This window comes from Strongylocentrotus purpuratus, unplaced genomic scaffold, assembly GCF_000002235.5.
Source record: "Strongylocentrotus purpuratus isolate Spur 01 unplaced genomic scaffold, Spur_5.0 spur5_scaffold_15, whole genome shotgun sequence".
NCBI classification, from domain to species: domain Eukaryota; kingdom Metazoa; phylum Echinodermata; class Echinoidea; order Camarodonta; family Strongylocentrotidae; genus Strongylocentrotus; species Strongylocentrotus purpuratus.
Window position 1 is genome coordinate 10,403,171 of NW_022145600.1, and position 21,280 is coordinate 10,424,450.

At 38.3% G+C, this 21,280-nt stretch overlaps 1 protein-coding gene across 1 annotated transcript; it reads left to right on the forward strand.

Moving 5' to 3' along the window:
- The first annotated feature begins 388 nt into the window (after positions 1–388).
- On the forward strand, positions 389–20,201 carry LOC763212. The gene is made up of 4 exons (XM_030986474.1): positions 389–2,981; positions 12,215–12,381; positions 15,330–15,465; positions 16,823–20,201. The coding sequence occupies exons 1-4, from the start codon at positions 389–391 to the stop codon at positions 16,891–16,893; spliced, it is 2,967 nt and encodes a 988-aa protein (XP_030842334.1). The 3' UTR covers positions 16,894–20,201.
- Positions 20,202–21,280: the final 1,079 nt, after the last annotated feature.

Below are 21,280 nucleotides of genomic sequence, written 5' to 3' on the forward strand. Positions count from 1 at the left end.
GCCGAGCCCGCCGGCCCAGTGCTTTCCCCCAAGTCCGCATCCACGCCATAAGAACCGCCGCACGCCTAGCGAACACTCACTCCTGAAGACGGACAGTCAACCTGTCCGAAACGTCGAGTCTACTCTCCTACTCCTGCTCTGCAACTCTACTCGTCTACTCAACTCTCCAACTCAATCCAGTCTTCTACTCAAACCTCTCATCCCTCCTACAACTTTCTGGTTTACAGTCCTTTTCAGGACTATACTCACTTCCGAAAGATACTCTTCCTTCCAACCTCCACTTTCTCGCCTTTCCATCTCACTTCTATTTTCTATCCACTTTCCTCAGTCCCTCGAGGACTTTACACATGGTGTACCGTAAACCTCTTCCGTGATTATTCATACCACCATGCAAACCTTCAAACATCATCTGATTCAGCTCTACGGGGAGCCTACTCAACTCAGCGTCAGACAACTCCAGCGCGACCTAGTTAAGACAGCCAAGCTCACCAACCACCTAACCTTCCTCAAACGCTGCCGCGACTCCGACACCATCCCTCTAGGCCTTCAACTCAAATCCGCCGTTGACACCCCCAAAGCCCAGCGCATACTACACCAAGCCGGTATTGACCTTACCCGAGAACGCATCGTACACACACGCCACCAACTCCACGATCTCAACACCGCTACCTCTGCTTCTCAGTCCAAGATCAACCAACAACTCAATCCTGATGACCTCAGCAAAGTACAGTCCTTCAACGACCACACCGCCCAACTCGCCTTTCAGACCACCAAACTCAAGCAAATTAGGAAGTTCGACCAATTACGTTCACGCAAGCGCATCTGCACCAACGACCCTCCAACGACTCAACCCATTAAGGACACAGTAGTCAACCTCAGTCAACACAGACTCTCCCAAGCCGAACACAAGGTTCTATCCCTAGGACTCAACTTCGCCGTAGCCCCCAAGAAGATACCATTCTCCAACATCGTGCAACAAGTAGAACCCAAGCTCCGTTTCCTCTCCAAAGCTGCTGCTAACGACATCCGACTCAAAATTACCAACGCTCTCGCCGAAGCTAAGCCACCCAAACCCAACCTATCTAAAGAAGAACGATCCGCTATTCAAGACCTCCGCAAGAACCAATCCATCCACATCCTACAAGCAGACAAGGGAAACGCCACCGTCGTCATGGACCAAGATACATACGAAGATAAGATCTGCGACCTACTCAAAGATAAGGAAACCTACTCCAAACTCAAGAGGGACCCAACCCCGGCCAACGAAAGGAAGATCAACCAACAACTTTTAACCCTACACAGATCCGACATACTACCCAAGGCACTCTACTTTCAACTCAGATCCTCGTCAGCTAAGTCACCCATCCTCTTCGGACAGCCCAAGATTCATAAGCCGCTTATCCCTCTCCGCCCTATCATCTCTACCCGAGGATCATCCTGCTACAACACTGCACGTCATCTCGCCAATATTCTACAACCACTCGTAGGCCAAACGCAGCACCACGTCACGAACTCTAAGCACTTCATCGACATCCTCTCCAAAACCAAGATCCAGCCATCCGACACACTCGTCAGCTTCGATGTCACCTCTCTATTTACCAACGTTCCTGTAGACCAAGCATGCGACATCATCAAACAACGCCTCATCTCAGACCCAGACCTCGAATCTAGGACCAAGCTCACACCTGACCAGATCCACGACCTCCTTCTCACCTGCCTCCACTCCAACTCTTTCAAGTGGCGCAGCAACTTCTATAAACAACTTCAAGGAGCAGCCATGGGATCTCCACTCTCACCAATCATCGCCAACATCTTCATGGAACACTTCGAGCACCAAGCACTCAAGTCCGCCGACAAGTCTCCTTCACTATGGCTACGCTACGTCGACGACACCTTCGTCATCTGGCCACACAGCACACCAGACCTCCACCATTTCCTCGACCACATCAACAACCAACACCCCAGCATTAAGTTCACCATGGAGACCGAACACGACAACTCAATCCCTTTCCTAGACGTACTCATCACTAAGACACCATCAGGATTCCCCTCGCACCAAATATACCGGAAACCAACCCACACAGACCGCTACCTCAACTTCCGATCTCACCACCATCCATCAGTCCACCAATCAGTCTCCAACTCACTCATCAGACGAGCCCACCAACTTAGTGATAAAGCACATCTCCAGCAAGAACTCAAGCACATCACGCACGCACTTACTTCCATCAACCAGTACCCAAGAAGGAAAATCAACACCCGAGCTCCCTACCACAAGACCAGCACCACCGGAACCCAACCTGATACTAAGCCCACCGCCACCATCGTACTTCCCTACATCGGCAAGACATCACACCGACTACAACGCATCCTCCGCTCAGCCAACATCCTCGTCAGACACCAATCCAACCACAAGCTTTACTCCACTCTTCACTCTCACAAGGACAAGCACCCATCCAACAAACAACCAGGCGTCTACAAGATTCCCTGCGATTGCGGCAAAGTCTACATTGGAGAAACCGGCCGCGATTTCGACACCCGACTAAAAGAACACAAGACCCACCACCGACGCAGCGACTGGGACAAGTCAGCCATCGTCAAGCACGCACAACAAGAGCTCCACCACATTCACTGGGATAAAAGTCACCTCATCACCCCCATCCGACATTGGCACACCCGAAGAGTCCGAGAAGCCATCGAGATCCACCAACACAACACCGTACCCCAAGACCCAGGCCTTCACATCAACAGTATCTGGCACCCAATCCTCCCTCACCATCCTACTTCCGACCAATCTTCAACCAACTCCACAACCAACACGCCAACCACCAACACTTCACCAATCCATCCATCCGTTAGCCCGGACACCACCTACAACCACCCAACCACACCCACTCAATCAAGCACTACACGTTCTCAACTAGCCACTTCACCCACACAAGCACCGCCCACGCCCACACCTCGCTACAACCTACGCCAACGCCGAAACCGCCGACCAACACACACAGACCGACACCACTAATAGCCATCCTCACCGCCGATCGATACACCCACTCAACGACCGACACAACCCCCCCGCTACCCCGCCGACACCCACCACACGACGTCCGCATAACCGCCGCCCACTCGTTTCCCGCCAATTCACACAACCGCGCGCCACCACCGACAGCTGCCTGCCAACCTGCCGAGCCCGCCGGCCCAGTGCTTTCCCCCAAGTCCGCATCCACGCCATAAGAACCGCCGCACGCCTAGCGAACACTCACTCCTGAAGACGGACAGTCAACCTGTCCGAAACGTCGAGTCTACTCTCCTACTCCTGCTCTGCAACTCTACTCGTCTACTCAACTCTCCAACTCAATCCAGTCTTCTACTCAAACCTCTCATCCCTCCTACAACTTTCTGGTTTACAGTCCTTTTCAGGACTATACTCACTTCCGAAAGATACTCTTCCTTCCAACCTCCACTTTCTCGCCTTTCCATCTCACTTCTATTTTCTATCCACTTTCCTCAGTCCCTCGAGGACTTTACACATGGTGTACCGTAAACCTCTTCCGTGAAAGAAACAATAGTCAATATTTAATTTTCAAATCAGATGTAGAAATTATTGGTCTTGTACCACCAGGAAGTCAATATGTTATGATCGACTGTTGCTGTCTATTTCAAAACATGCCAAAACTACTCCAAACCTACTCAATGGTAGCTGTTACTGTGATTACTCTGCTTTTACTTGCAATTATTATACATTAAAAAAAATGTACATCTCATCTAATGATTATCTTTCAAAATAAATTGAGCAACATACTACACCCTTTTAATCTGCAAGATGCCTATATTATACATGTACATGTACATGTACAGTTTATAATGATGATAATATTACATTTATAGGGCGCTTTATAAGGCGTTTCTAAGCGCACAGGTGGAACTGTCTAACTCAGTCTAATTATTCAACCTGTTCAATAGCTTAGAAGCAACTAAATAAAATAAAATATTACTAATAAAGTATACTGGTTGGAACAAATTGCACCATGCATCCATGACCGTGTCTGTTTTTTTAGACTAGCATGCCAATGGAGTATAGCCAGGGCTCTATGCTCTGCTAGCTTTCAGACGTAATTACCTAGAGCAAGTCGTCCCGTACCAGTGCTTATAGGGTATTGATCGCATCATATTGTTCCATGATCGCATCCCTCCTGCATATACTCACTCTCTGTGCCATAGACTTATGCATGTAGCATTTCGTCCAACCACTTTCATTAAATATGCGCTCATAGAGGCATACTTGTAAAGGGGAAGGGATGGTATAGGGATCTTTGACTAATTGCATTGGATTATGGATTGGTGTTATGTAATAATGATTAACATACCGCCATGGCTTCTGTTTTGTGTGTTTGGTTAAGAGTCTTTTGTGATTTTAATCCAAATATGGGATGCAGAGAAAGGGATTATATATAGTGAAAGGATGAAGACAAGGAAGGTTGGTTGATGGACCATCTGCTTCCAGAGCCAGCTGGATGCTGTAAATCTATATGAGGGATATTAACTCTTTGGACATCCAGTTTTACAGTGAAGTTGATTGCTATTCCATAAGGGTTATTTTACAGTACCTATTTAACTATCTTGACATTCACTCATGGACATAAATGTAAGCAGAATGTGGCTGCATTAGCATTGTGTAATGACCCCCCCCCCCTCCCTCTCCCCCTCTCACCATCTACCCTGAATCAGAACGAATTCCCCCTCCCCCCAAAAAAAAGAAGAAAAAAAATGGAAAAGAAAAATTGCTTTGTACATATTTGGGGGTATTATGCAGGGACAGACACTGAACAGGCATCGAAAACTGTTTCTGTGTAAGGAGATTTAGCAAGTATAACACCGAAAACTAGATCTGTTGTTAAAGATTAAAGTGACTGTTGGAAGTAGGCTTAAACAGATTTACAAGTAATTCCTCACTAAAATTGAATTTAATTGTGTCAATACCCTCATGCCAAGATCTTTCTTTAAAGAAAAAAAAAAGTTTTTACATTTTTTAGTTTTTGTTTATTTTGAAAGAAACTATCCAAAAGTTATCAGGAAAAGTTGATAAGAAGTAAATAATTGTGCACTGTAAGGTTTTAGAAATTGTCAAAATGAGAACAAATGAACTAAATCCAGCTGAAAATCATATTCAGTGAAAAGCACATATTAAAATAGGCCTATGAGTATATGGGACTATACACACACCTTTACAATACAATAATATGGTCTAAAGTGCGAAGCTACTTCTAAGTATATTGGAGTATAAAGGGCATTAAGGGCATTTCAAGAGAGATTATTTTCATGTGACATCAAAATGATATAGGAAGCTCGCAAATTATTTTTTCACCTGTACCAGAACTGTACGTTCTCCTTAAGGTCCTATTTTGCAAATAAGTGAAGTGATGAATCTGTTTTGAATGCATGAGCTCCTTGTGATAGAAACTATAATGAGTTGTGGTTAAGATGGTGGTTTCCGATGCAATTTCTAATATGTGGGACTATGGTCATTTGTTTGTAACACGCCAGAGCAGTTTAGTATAAAATGGTTGAATTATACCAGGTATTTACGCCTCAATAATTGAGAGATGCAGACAGGAAATTACTGAACATGTGGGCTGGAGTAATTCTTTAGTATACTTTCGAGAGAAACATTGTAAACATTCTCAAAAATAAATGGTTAAATTATACCAGGTATTACATTGTAGGCCTCAATAATTGAGTGATGCAGACAGGAAATTACTGGATATGTGGGCTGGAGTAATTTTTTAGTGTACTTTCGAGAGAAACATTGTAAACATTCTTAAAAATTGACATTTAGCCAGACAAATACACTACAGTCTGTCCATGAGGAAACAATCATGTTTCCAAGTAACCTTTAGACAAAGACAGTTTATAGTTGTGCCAAACTTTTGGGGATTTTCGCTCAATTTGTAGGGAAAAATTCATAGTAGTTATTTGAAAAAGTAAAAATTGCCCAAAGTTGGTCGCATTTGTATATTATTGCCATCCTGTTGGCCAATTTTTTTTAACTGACAGCTTTCTAAAGTGTACATATCTGCTTTTGAGCTCTCATGAAAATAAATGGATAATTGGAATGTTAAAAATACTCACTAAAAAAGGACAGATTAAAGAAAAGGTCTGGTATTGTAGACGAGAACATAATAATAAGTATAAAGGGGAGTTTTGTACATGGACTAATGGCTAATATTTTCATGAATATCTAACAGGTACATGTTCACCTTTCAGGGCTCATGAAATCATTAATCATTTTATAGAAACTCAGAAAGTGAAACTACATGTAGAAACTCATTAACTAAAAGATAGAGCTTAGCAAATGTCTGATATTGCAGACTAGCTAGAGCATAATAACATGTATCAGGAGACGAAACGAGAGGAGACGAGAGAAGACGAGACGCGTACAAGGTCTAGATTTGATGAGTCACATTAATCAAATTGATGGGGCTTGCATCTAATACACTCTAGCTCTTTCATCATAGATGGCTTCTAATTACTGACATGTGTGCGTATGGGGAAAGTGAAACAATGATGAGATCATGTACCTATTGTGAATCTATTGATGAAAGGGTGAATGACCATGTACATGCATGCTGAGTATGAGCATTATATATAGTGATGATACATTATTGATGAAATGATTGTATTGTAGGGGCACATTGGCAAGGGTCAAAGGTCTCTTCCATGGTCACATGTCTTCATGATATGTTATTAACCGCACCCCCCCCCCCCCCCAAAAAAAAAAAAAAAAAAAAAAAAAATCAGCATATTTTTATGTGTATTTATATGAATGGCAACTGCGCTCAACAAAGGTATCGGGCGTACCGGTATTCAGTGAACTATCTGTTATAAGATACACTAAAACTACCCTTTACATCATCATAAAAAAAAACTGCATTGGTTTTGCTGCATCGTGTCTGAACAAGGCCTAAGATACAACTTTATGTAATCTCATTTTATTCTTCATTGCATATATAGACGATGACTGCAAAGCACTTCATCTTGCATCATGCTACATGTACATGTAATAATTAGCTCACCATTATAGGCATGACATTATTTTTGCACCTCAATATGTACAGACAGTTACGATAGAAAAAGAATTATTATCCCTATAATTTCCACACAAAAAATATTGACATATATCATCTGTTTGGAGCCAGAAGGGCAGTAACTCTGTGTGTTTGGATAGACCTTTATGAGTTAATGCCCTTTTAGCTCCGAACAGATGGTATCATACATTGTACATCATACCTAAATCACACAAGACACCTTCTGCATTTCTTGATATCTTGCACTTGTAAAGAATTTCCCAATTTTAGTATTCAATAATATTTGTCAAAGGGTTCATATGTACCTGAAATAAGTAATTTAATTTTAAAACATTGTGATGAAGCTATTTCTATCATCTGCCAAATCATACAGTCTTTGCATACATATACATGCACTAATTTATGCCATGAGTGACACAAATTGCACACTTGAGTGTGCTAGCTTGTAATAATATGCAACTGCCATGGATATTGGCTTTTTCTCGACAAATAAATCAATTTCACCGTCACAGGTGCGACGTCGAGTGCTTAATAAGCCTCGCATAATCCTTTTAAGCTCTTACATGGTGTTAACACCTGTGCCCGTACTTGACATAGTAAATGAGATCAATTAATTTGATTTACTTAATGGAAAAATGTTACAGAGCATTGATTTGAAAGGGGAGGGGGGGGGGGGGAGGGGGTGGGGGAGGGGATGGGGGAGGGGATGGGATGAAAATTGGTTATGGAAATAGGAGTGGCAGTCCTTTTTTATGCAAACAACTTAACATGGGGCTGTCAATATTGGGTGAATTAAAACAAATATACTGTGATGTATATTGGCATGCTGACTGTATGGTGAATAGTAAAAACGTACAATGTATATCATATGTGTATGCGTATACCAGAGGACAAAAAGCACTCATATTCATAAATGCGCCATGCATACAAGATATGAGAGAATTGCAGAAATTCTTGCATTGTACAATTCTTCAGATATGTTGAAAATTCTTGATAATTTGGGAATAATATGGAACATCTGCATTTAATTTCGCCAATTCTATGGAAATGGAAATACCACCTTTAACGAAGGAATTTTGAGTTTTGTGGTAATACTTCTTCAAAAGTTTCTATTTGTATCATCATCCCTTTTGCCAAAACATGATTATCAAGAACTACGCTCATAATGATAATCATAATAATAATGTTGGCTTCTTGTATAGCGCACATGTGCGTCATGTTGTGATGCTTCTGGCGCTGGTGAAGACTTGCAGCCCATGCAGCTCAAGTGTGAATATTGTTACATAAGGATTTATCTTGATGCTATAATAAATACATTAATGGAAAAGGTTTATGAAGAGCTTTGTTGTGATTGGCAAGCCATAAGATGCTTCTATAACCACTCACTTTCCATCCCATTTCTTTAGCTATCTCTCTCACTATCTGTTTCTCTTCTACATGTTTGTCTCATCCTCTGTCCCTTTTATCAACTCTAGGGCCTAACTTATGTGGCAACCTTCTCATCTACCTGTGGTCTCTCATTCTTTTTTTTCCTACTCAACCATCATCACTACACGCACCCCTGTTTTTTTTCTCTCTCTCTCTTCCCTTTCCTCCTCTTCTTTCTTTCTTTCTTTCTTTCTTTATTTCTTTCTCTCTTATCTCTACCTTTCACTCTCTTCCTCTTATCTCTATTCCCCCCTCTCTCTCTCTCTCTCTCTCTCTCTCTCTCTTTCTCTCCCTCTCTCCCTCTCTCTCAATCAATCTGAAGTGTGCTCTTTTATTTATGTAATTATCTACCATATATATGTTTTCTTCATTATTATTGTTCCATTATTATTGTTATTATCTTCCATCTCTTTGAAGAGAGAAGAGTTTGGTTGTGTAACAAAACCCATATTCACTATGCTATGAAATAGGTGGGTGTTTTTTCTTGAGTGGGTAGTCAGGTGTAATTGGACAATTTGCAGCTTTAACTGTTTCGGAGTATTGCCCATAGGCAATAACATGTGACAACTGTTTTTTAAATTTGTATCGTTTGTCAACAAATTGCCTGCTCCCTGATTTTGTTTTTCCTCGGGTAGCTTTTTCCTCTATCTTTCTCTTTTTCTCTCTCCCCTTTCTTTTCTCATTCTCTATCTCTCTGCTTTCTTTCTCGCCATTCCCCTCTCCATCTCTCTCATTCCCTAGGTATCTACCTCTGCTCCCTAACACTTTCTCCCATCTCTCTCTCTCTCTCTGTCTCTCTCTGTCTCTATATCTCTCCCCCTCTGTCTCTGTCTCTCTCTATCTCTCTCTCTATATATTTCTCTGTATATATTTTTCTGTATATCTCTCTTAATTGCCCTCGTTCCCTCTCTCCCTCTGTAGGTTTGTGTTTTACTTTATTCCACATCAAGCAAACATCCAATATATTTTTACATACTATGAAGCCACCTACTCTGTATATTCTGTCATCCCTCCATCTAACTTCACCCTGTTTCCAACCTTCAAGTATATCGTCAAAACCCCTTTTTACTGTTTTTTTTGTTGCTCATTGACTTGTTTTCTATCATTGAGCATGTACCTTTGTATCTCTCTGTCTCTGTCTCCAGTTTTCTCTCTCTTCTCTCTCTCCACCCCTCTCCCCTCTCTCTACCCCTCTCCCCTCTCCACCTCTCCATCCCTCTCCCCTCTCCTCCTCTCCCCTCTCCTCCTCTCCTCTCTCTCCACCCCTCTCCCTTCTACTCCTTCCCCCTCTCCTCTCCCCTCTCACCTCTCCTCCTCTCCCCTTCTCCCCTCTCCTCTTCCTCTCTATTCCTCTCCATCTCTCTCTATTCCCCTCCTCTCTCTCAATCCCTCTCTCCTCTACTTCTCTCCCCTCTTCTTCTCTCCCCTCTCCTCCTCTCCTCTTCTCCTCTTCTCTCCCCTCTCCTCCTCTCCTCTTCTCCTCTTCTCTCTCCTCTTCCCCTCTCTTCCCCTCTCATCCCCTCTCTTCCTCTCCATCTCTCTCTTTCTGTGTCTACTAGCTCCCCCTTTCTGCTTGTCAACTCTCAGACTAAATCTGAGACTAATTTATCCCTTTTATCAAATTTTTTGGGGTGTACATTCAATACTGTCTTGGTTCTCTCAACTTTCTCTGCCTTTCTTTCCTTTCTTGCCTTTCTTCGTTCATCTCTTGCCTTTTATGGCTATCACCTACTGGAAGGTGGCCGGTGCAATATTGCTTGGCAGAGAGCCAATTTTAAAGGTCATGCTCGTGTAGCCCAAGTGAAAACACTGATAGAATTTCACAATTTCTAACTTTACTGGAGGGATGATGATATCCATTTCCAACGTTATTGGGGGGAAATAAAGAGATAGATAACAGCACACCCACATACCCTATTTTTGTCACTTATTGTTAAATACCTTGTGTAGATAGTTAGAATAATTGCCCTTAAAGGTAAACTTTTGAGTTCTATTAAATGGCAGACAATAGAATTTCACAGATTTAAACCAAATTTACATGTTAATCTTCACAACTTCTATGGATGATATTTGCCTAATGGTTTTGTTTGAAAATGTGTATTAGCTGAGTAATGTGTGAAGGAAATAAAAGGAAATTGCAAACCAGTCGTCAGTTTTGTGTGTCAAGTACTCAAACTTGTTGTCATATCATTATGCATACGTGTAGGTAGGGCTTTTGAGTAAATATGACTTTCAGAGAGGTTTGCTAGCTTGTCTATGTTTTGCTGTGCACAATTTGCAGAAGGACAATGTAGAATTGATTTAAGGCAGTTCTCCTCAAGATGCTGTCCATTACAAGAACCTAAAATTGACATTTTCAAGTTTCAAGTTTTATTTGTTCCCCATTTTACAAAAAATATAGACAATTATACATAGAATAAAAATTATACAATACATGTAGTATAAATGAGCACATCTGAATGATTCTCAATTCATATAATAGATTAAGAAGAATGTGAGGAACATCAAAAGCAGTGCTTGTATATTATAGATTCCTTCTAAATTAAGTATTGATGAAGAAAACGTAGCATTTTGTTGCATTTGTATCTTCCCCATGTAAATATGAAAGAGAATTAAATACAATGAACTTCATTTTTTCGAGTTTACCTGGAATAATAATCCAGAAGATAATAACAATTTTTTTTAAAAGAGTAATCATGATTAGACGATCAAAAAACAAGAAGGCACTGCAGATTTATTCTGTGAACAGCGATCGCAGGAAAACATGTCGCTGTTCAGGGTTTTGTTTTTCTTGTGGTTCACATGAAACCAGGACATTTGAAAATCCTGTTTATTTCCTTGGGTGGTTATAAACTTGTAACTAAAGAATCATTATCAGTGGAGGTGGCAAATGAAAGATACTGGTTTTCTTGCTTTTTAACGATTGGAGTATATTTTAATAACTACCAGACTTAATTTGATTACTTTTTTCTTTGTACCTGGATTATTAACAACAATATATTAAGAAATAGATACTACTTTTAAAATCTTGCCATAGTTTGTTCTTTTATTCAGAGTTTGTATTCATACCTGGCATGCTGTGTTTAAAATTATTTGAGTTGAAACCCCTCTGGCTCCAGACAGACATTTTTAGTTCTGGAACAAAACACCTAAATGTAGTATAACACATGAGACTTTTTCAATTTCTTTCATTAGAGCAAAGTTGTGAAATAATGTGGAGTGTGAATACGTATACTTTAATATGACTTTGCATACAGTTTTAGAAACTCAGAGAACCAATCCAGACTAGCTAACTTTTGGTTCTCCCTGTAACCACATTTTAAGTTTTTAAGTTTAAAATATCCTTTATTTGAATCACTTAAACACTATTGAAACTCTGTGAATTTCAATTCTAACTACACTTTTATGTATCTTTGAGGAATCCAACCAAATCTCTACGTATTATCATGTTATGGCTTATTCACAGGTTCGATATGACATGATATATGATTAATTAAATTTGTACATATGGTTCAACTATGGATATTTTCTTTCTCTTTGTAAATTATGTACATGGATATGTATACAACATCAACTGTAATTGTTGTTATTTTGTTACCCACTGGAATACATTTGTAACATTGTGTTATGTTAATAAATTCAAATTCAAATTCAATTCAAAGTAATCGATCTTACAATTCAATCTTATTCATTCTTGCCAGGTGAGCTCGGAAACTTGGGCGGAGGGGACGGAGAAGGGGACGGTAAGGATGACGAGGAGGCCGCTCTCATCGAAGAGGCGAGACAGCAGCAGGAGGAGGAGAGGAAAGCTAGACATGCAAAGATGGAGGCAGAGAGGGAGGTGGAGAGGCAGAGGATACGAGAAAAGGTGTGTTTTAATTCAAGTACCCCCCCCTCCCCTTCCTCGTGATCCACCCAAGATAAATATGTAAATAGGCAAGGGGGTGCCATTCAGGGGAAAGGAGAAGATAGTTGCCCCCCCCCCAAGAGAGATAGAGAGAGAAAGAGAGAGATAGAGAGATAGAGAGAGAGAGAGATAGAGAGAGATAGAGAGAGAGGGGGGTTGAGATAGAGAGAGAGAGAGAGAGAGAGAGAGAGAAAACAAAAACAAATGAACAAACAAACAAACTGGTGTTACCTGTGTGTGTTTTTAATACATAAACCCCATGGTCACTGTCCTACACTAACTAAATTCCTAATTATTCCATGGACCAAACACTAGCCCTACCCCTACACCTATCTCAACTTAACCTAACACCACCCCTTCACCTAACACCCTATTATGCGTACACTGTACAACCCTAAACGAACCCTATATCTTTGATGAAATAAATTCAGGAGAAAATTCCAGTTAACATCAAGTTTAGACCTTTGATTATAAATGTGTTTGTCCCCCCCCCCCCCCCCACTTAAAAATTTCCAAGCCTCAGAGTTTTAAATATTTTTTTTAGTCATCACCGGTATACATTTTAAAAATCACAAGCGCTCATTTCAGTTGAAATAAGAGTGGGTGATATTTCACATAATCTGATAGAATGTATATAGAATGTACTTTAAGTTCTAAGACCCATGTAGTAATCAAAAATGCAATAAAAATGAACATAACTGTTCTAGTATCTCAAAGATAATTTTCTTTTGTTTGTCTTCACTTTTCATTTCCTTTTTTAAACATAGAGAGAAAAAAATTGCCTGTGTTTGTATAAAGCCTTTATATTTCTTGAGAACGTCTAGACTCTATTTTTCCATTTTGGGTCACACATCTTGCTCTCTACCCTTTACATGTTTGAAGACAGAAGGGCGTCAACTCATTAAACTAATATACTTTAACACATCGTTAACGCCCTTCTGGCTCCAAACTGGCGATCACTGTATCATGTTTATGAAACATGACTAGACGTGACTTTCATTTGACAGCCCTCATAAATCTCTACTGTGAATTTTTAATGGGTGTATGAAGCATTAAAAAAAAAAATCCATGAAACCTTGTAAATTTCATCATGACTCACTTGTAATTGATCAATTCATGGAAGGAGAGTGATTAAAACCAACAGTACAAATCTTATATGTACTAGTAAAATTACTCGTAAACATGGTTGCCATTTTTAAGGCTACTGCTAATTAGTTTCATCCCACTATTTTAGGCTTTTAGTTGTAAACAAAATACAGGCTTCAACATTCACGAGTCTCTTTTCAAACTACTTGGAGAAAACCTACTGATATCTCTGTATTTATATACTTCATGTTTGATTTTTGGATTTGAATGATATCTTGATGACATTTAAGCTTGTCATTTGAAATCAGATTACAGGATTTTTGTCAGAAGGTCATTTGATACTGATCGATAATTTCTAGATGCAATTAAGGCTCATGGTCCTAGTTAGATATGAACTTATTTCACTTGACAATGTAGAGAAGTCCATGGAAGTACAGAATGGCCCAAAAGTCTGAATTAACCCACATTTCCTTCAAATTGAAACTATTTGTATGAGTCTGGCATGCTCAATATCAAAATTTAATGAGATTTTCATGATTTACGTGCTGTTTTCTTTAATTTGAAAAGCTCTTTGACAGTGTAATGTCCTGCAACAACTGAATCTTGATGACATTTAAGCTGGTCTTTTTGATTCAATCAGTAGGTTCTAAGAGCGTTCACACCTACAGAGATTAGAAAATAGATTTTTTTGCACAACGATCCAAAAATCGTTTTTTGTGCGTGTGTGGACAGAATAATTTCACTAATCTTTGCAATTCGCATCGCGGTCCAATTCGCAGTAAGTCTTGCAATTTTTCAGAATAATCGTGATAGTTTGTGATAGTTCGGATGTTCTGGCCATCGAGCAGGAATCCTCCGTGTGTAAATGGTCGCCCCAAAAAATCAATCATTGCATCATGATCCAATTCGCACTAAATTGACACGTGTGAACGGTTGCAATTTTTTTGTTGATCTTTGTATCGCGATCCGAATCGCACTAATTGTTAAGTGTGAACGGGCCTACTGTAAAATTGATTAAATATTTTGGTTAAAAGGTCAAAGGCTGGTGTCGATTTCTTGTGATGCAATTAGGGCATGTGATCCGTGTTAGATATGAACTGATTCGACTTCAGGGTTACAAAGCAGAGTTAGACCGTGGATTTTTACAGCATTTTTACCTAGGTCTGAATTTAGTTTTCTATCCTCCTATATTCTTTAATAGGACAAAATAGAATATGAAATGAACTATCCTGTGTGAATGAAAATTACAAAATGCTCTATAAAAATTGCCAAAATTTTTGGTGAAAGAGTGGTAAATCAATTCCATAATATGTTGTCAATTTGAAGATTTTGAGGTATGCTTTTGTTTATAGTTAAATGTTCAGCAACATAATATACTGCAACATAAATGGATTAAAAATTATTGATACCTTGTACTACTTGTTCTTATCATTTATGAAGTAGATGTACAGGTATGTAATTCAAAGCATTTTACATCTAAAAATAGTGCTAAAGAAAAGCTTAAACTGTTTGTTTGAGAACATTGTAGGTTTCTTTACTTACATTGTTTTTGTTAAAGACTGCTTTAATTTCTGTCCCTTTATGTGAACAATTGGTAGTAGTGTACATGTATGTTCTTCATGTATCAAAGAAAATATTTAAAAATGCTAGTATATGCTAGGCATGAATTCCCCTATAAGATTTCATCTATATTAAAGTGAACTATTAGACTGTCTGAGAATAGTGTTCACTGTAGGTATTTACATGTTTTAAAAATAGAAAATGTAATGTACCATAGACAGAATAATGTATGTTTGAATTGATCCCTTTGTGCCTGCATTCAGTATGGACTAAAGAAGAAAGTCGCAGAGGAGCCAGGAATGCTTCCGGAGCCAGATGATGCGGGCCGTATCACGAGAAAAAAGAAGACACCTGCCGAGATGCAGCAAGCGTTACAACAACAGGATGATGAGGAAGAAGGTGGGTCTCTTTCTTCTTTTCTTTCATCTGTCTTCCCCCCCCCCCCTCATTTACTATCTCTTCCTCTCTGTCGTTCTGCTCTGTCTTTCTCCTCTATTTTACCTTTTACTTTCCCCTCTCTCTATCTCTCTCTTTCTATTTCTATTTCTCTCCCTCTCTCTCTCTTTCTATTTCTATTTCTCTCCCTCTCTCTCCCTCTCTTTCTCTTTCTCTTTCTATTTCTCTCTCTCTCTCTTTCTCTTTCTATTTCTATTTCTCTCCCTCTCTCTCTCTCTCTCTCTTTCTCTTTCTATTTCTATTTCTATTTCTCTCCCTCTCTCTCTCTCTCTTTCTCTTTCTATTTCTATTTCTCTCCCTCTCTCTCTCTCTCTTTCTCTTTCTATTTCTCTCTCTCTCTCTTTCTCTTTCTATTTCTATTTCTCTCCCCCTCTCTCTCTCTTTCTCTTTCTCTCTCTCTCTCTCTCTTTCTATTTCTCTCCCTCTCTCTCTCTCTCTCTCTCTCTTTCTCTTTCTATTTCTATTTCTATTTCTCTCCCTCTCTCTCTCTCTCTCTCTCTCTTTCTCTTTCTATTTCTATTTCTCTCCCTCTCTCTGTCTCTCTCTCTCTCTCTGCCTCTCTCTATCCCCCCTCTCTCTCTCTCCAATAAGTTTCTTCCTTTTTTTATATCTACATGTATCTTCAAAATAGATATAAAAGAGAGATAAAAGTGGTATTAACATTAAAAAAAAATCAGTCTTGAACCAGAAGTTTCATCTACACTCTGCCAGATTTGATCTCTCTGTATACTTTTTACTGGCTTTATGATTCTAATTAAAAGATTCATGTTGAATGTCTCTCTCTTTCTCTCTCTCTCCTCTCATTTGCTCTGTTTCTCTCCTTCTTGCCCTTCCTACTCTCCCCTCCATCTCTCCCTCTCTTGTTCTGTGTTTCTCTCTTCTCTCTCTCTTCTCTTGCTCTCTTTCTTATTCTTTCTGTATGCCTATTATGTTTCTCTCCCATTCTGCCTGTCTGTGCGTCTGTCTATTTCTCTGTCTCCATCTAACTGTCCCTGTTTATAAGAAAATGCAGTTTTCCCCCCATGGAACCATAAAGCGTAAACGCTGTTTTAACTACATCATGAGTTAATGCTGTTGGGGTTTCAAACAGACCATGTACTGTTACTCTTATTGGAGTACGTTTCAGAAAACACTTACGGATGTAAACACGCATGAAGCAATACTTGCTAGTCAGTTTCCATTTATAGACTAATCATGGGCACAAATCTAATAAGCTGTGATACAATATATACACCCCTGGATATGTTTTTCCTAGTTTGATGAAAAAACAACAATTCTCTTTTTCTCCTCTCTTCTCCAGGTTTTATGGATACCGTGAAAGGTTTTGTAGCACCGTTTGCGGAGAAACTCGGCCTGGATCTCTTCAAATAGGCAAACATTTATCAGGCAGATGACATTCAGGATTGTATCTTAGTTAAACCGTCAACAATCCCCTCGTGTGTAAACCAGGTCGAACCCATGTTTCTGGAAATGATTCCACGAAAATAGTTATTTTCTTGGTTTTGCTCTTAGTCTGGTAAATCTGTGGCAAATCAAGAACTTGCCATTTGTCTTTTAAGCCCTATTTCTCCCAGTGTACATATATGGTACTAACTATAGATTTATTATTATCTCTTTCCTATAATGATTTACCACAGGTGTTTGATAACTGAAAATATATTTCTAAACAGTTTTGATATATTTGACAGTTTTTAATTTACTTAAAAACTAATTTTGGATTATTTTGGAAATCTGACAGAACAATTTATTGCACTACTTAAAGGATATAATGCAGTATTAAGATTAAATGGAGATGTTCTTTAAAAAAAACAGACAATATCCCCATTCTTTTTACTATGCACAAACCTGTACCTCAGGTTGTTTTTTCTGTAGAATTTTAAGGACCAAATTTGCAGAAATTTGGTCTCTGAAGTTTGATTAAGAGTGTGATATTGGCAGAGCAATATTGAACTTTTTAGTCCACTATTTAACTCCAACAGTGTGTGGCTATTTTGTATTTGACATTGGGCCTATTTGTAAGGCCCTTAAACAAAAAAAGATGATGCCATTTATGCACACAAGATAGCTCCTGAACTTTAAAAAAAAAATCACTGCTATTTGATACTGCATGACCTGTTTAGAGGATTCACAGTTAGAAGGTAGTAACTCCACAAGTGCTAACACTTCACATCTATTTGATTATGCCTGTGCCATGTCACTGATACACAGCAAGATGGTAGTAACTTCAAGTCCCAACACTTTATGTTTCACCATAGTTATTTAAATCCTACGTAGAGGATACACACACAGCATGCTGGGAGCACCTCATTGTATGTGAAAAGAACATCGCTTCACAGTAGATAAGCACTATACAATCCAACTGCTATCCAGTTCTGAAAGAAATTAACCAGGAATTTGTCAGATATGACGTTATGAACATGTTAAATCGTTCATGAACAAAAATATGTGTTTGCAGTCGGATGGTATAAAGTGCGATGGGCTCCATTCATTCCTAATGTTAAGACCTATCAATTAACGTTTATAAGGGTCTGACAAGTTTCCACAGTTGCCCACTCACTTGCACAGCGGTTGTGTGTTTCACCTCACGTTTTAAAAACGTTAATATTACACTGCATGTGTATACACCCTGCATATTTATAAGCAAGCATTCCTACCACATATAACTACCTCCGTAATACTTTCCATAACCATCAAAACCATGAGCATCCAAACATATTTAATTGATTTCAGTATATGAAACCGCTATTGATTAGGTGCTTTTGTTTAAAAAATAAAACGTGCAATATTTTTGTGCATTTATGATAACAAATTTACTCCTTTCACAGAACAGATTTGCCTGTCCAGATTTTTGTTTCTTCAAACATTTGATCAATTTCCTTTCAAGATTATTCAAATTTTCAATAAAGTGATTTTTAAAAAGGTGAAATTTCTAATAATATATTTGTTTAAAAAAGAAATTTCTTTTTTTTAAGTGAAACAGATTCTGACTCCACAAATTTATCTAGTAATTGATTTTTTAAATAAAATTACTGGGAAGTGGATGTATAGACATAGCTCCTGTATGAAATTGATTAAATCTCAACCAAACTTTGAAGCTTGTCTGAGGCCAAAATTATGGTTTCAATTCTAAGTATGATTAAGATTTAAAAAATTAAAACTAATATTACTCTAGATGTTGTACAAGCATTTCTTTCCATTCCAAATTTCACAGACCAAAGAAAGACATGGGGAAAATGATTTTTACTTTACTTATTTAGTAGAAAATTCAAGGTTGGCAATTTTTCTAGTGCAATAGATTTTGTTGTTGTTGGTTTTAAGACTGAAATAAGATAAGACTGCCTGAGAGAGTAGGATTTTTGTGTAAATAAAACTTAAAAAGATGTATGGCTGTGCTTGAAGTAGAAGAACAAACAGTATGATGTCTTTTTGGTTTGTATACCATGTATATTGCTAGTACTGAAAGAATATGTATCATTTATTTGCCAATTTCCAATGCATCTTCTGTGAAGCTTATACCCATATATGTACATTATCTTGGCTGATTGTATATTTATATATTATAACAGTTCTTGATGTCAAATGTGTAAAACAAATGTTCAAAGATTTCTTGTTGTAGCAAATTTTCAATATGCATACTTACAAAATTGAACAATGGTTACAAATGTTTATCTATTTTTCTGCTTTCTCCTGTTGTAGTACCAGTAATAATACCCTTTGTGAAACCTGGTCAGAGCCCCTTGAAGAATTTGATGGAAAGGTTACCTTTAAAAAGTGTAAAACCATAGTTAGATTAATCTTGTATTCCTATTTAATAGCCAAGTACTTAAAACTATTTATTCTTAATGATGTTTGTATAAAAAAATATAGACGTTTTTATCAAATTACTTTTATCTTTACATACAATTTTGTGCATTCTCATTCAAATATCAAGTAGTTTTAAAGATGTGCAATTATTTTCTTCTTGCCACTTCAAACATTCCTGTTAAAAAAGGGACAACAGAGCCAAAATTGTCACTCTTTTACATTTTAAGTACAGGTGTATTTCAGACAAATCACCATTCAAAAAGTTGTTTATACAGATAAATTGTAGGTGACTTAATGTTATTTGCAGTATTGGTACTAAACAATGTACTTCTTTATCTACCCCCTGAAACTATTACATGTTTATACATCTGTATGTTACTATATCACGTTTGTTATCCATTTCTATCTTATGAATGTGATCAGGTGATCTGATCAGGTGATCGTGTCATAGTCGTTTCCATTCTGCAATCAATTCAAAACTGTATTCATTTTTTTTAAATTCACAATTCACTTTTAATTTTTGCCCAAGATTACTATTGCATATACTCTGTTGAGTTCCAGAAGGGCTTTAATGGGAAAGTGACATCAGTTAACGCCCTTAGTGCTCTGAGCAGACGGCATTCATATGGACGAATATTGAATGAAATATGTTTTACTTTGCTTTCTTGCCACATGTTGGTGTAGTGATACGATTGCATAGTTCAAAACTTGTCTTTGTATATGTAATGTGAGGTCCAGCTATCACGCAGTCGATTGTCTTTGCCATCTAGAATTGCACACACAATACTAAAAGCTTTGTTTGTTGACCGTTCACATTGTATCTCTCTGCATTGAAATGTTGATTTCTTCACCAAATGTCACTTTTGTAAAAAAAAGGAAAAAGAAATAGGGCATGTTGATGTTTTTCTCTTCTTTTTCTGAGACGAATTGAAAAGGAAATTGGAGATGCTAGCGAATGAAATCTAAGAAGCACTTTGCATGAAAGCACCGCACGTAATTATGCATGTGGGACACGTATTCGATGCAAACCTCGCAGGTTTGTCTGATGTGTTGAAAATCAAAACTGATTTGACAATCTTCAGTGTTATTGAGACGTAACCTGGAGAAATCGATATTTACCAGTGCCAGCCGAGGTTCTCGAATTGGTGTTGGAAGGAGAAGTTGAAAGGTTCTTCAATGAATTTTAAAAATCTTTCAGTTTGTGGACATTTTGAGACATTTTGAATTAAAATTATGGTGGAAAGGGCCCTGAAAGCAGATTGGGGATGGAGGAAAGTTTTTAACTGATATTTTCTATTTTAATACGAGAAGAAAAGACAAAATATACCTCAGAAATTCCAACAGAATTATCTGAGAACTCAATTAGGATAGTTAAACTCATTTTCCTGCCATCTATTTTATATTATTATATTTGTTAACATTCATTACAAAGTCTACATGAAGTAAATGATGTGCATCTCTTCAAAGTGACTTTGATCATGATTTTCTTGATGTTATAAATGTTGAGGGGTTCACCATATTTTGTGTCACAACAGATGTAACAAGGCACAAGGGAAATTATATCAGGCACCCAATGGCCCCCTCCTCAGTCTAGTATAACAGATTTAACAATAGCAAATAGCCCCCTGTGTCTTCAATCAAAGTGAAAATTGATGATGGAGGGTTTTATAATGAGTCATTGGGGAGACGGTGAAAGAGAAGGCTGGGTCATTTCATTCATTTTGGTGAAGATAAGATTGGATAAAGATACAGAAATTGTGATTTATGCTTTAAATTTCACTCACACCAATACCCTGTACCGGGGTATTCTATTGATCTCAGACTTTGGATAAATCATGATATACAAACACTTGATGCATTGATGTAAAGATTCATTAATGGTCTCTTTGAAAATATAAATCTTTTTACCATATTTCGGACCTATATATGAAATATCAAGCTTTGACTGCATATA

What these genes read in the sequence shown, in the direction of transcription:
- LOC763212 (XM_030986474.1), top strand. Translation starts at nt 389, where the DNA reads ATGCAAACCTTCAAACATCATCTGATTCAGCTCTACGGGGAGCCTACT. An exon ending in GGCAGAGGATACGAGAAAAG is followed by an intron (nt 12,382 to 15,329) that starts GTGTGTTTTAAT and finishes GCCTGCATTCAG; the next exon opens with TATGGACTAAAGAAGAAAGT. An exon ending in ACAGGATGATGAGGAAGAAG is followed by an intron (nt 15,466 to 16,822) that starts GTGGGTCTCTTT and finishes TCTCTTCTCCAG; the next exon opens with GTTTTATGGATACCGTGAAA.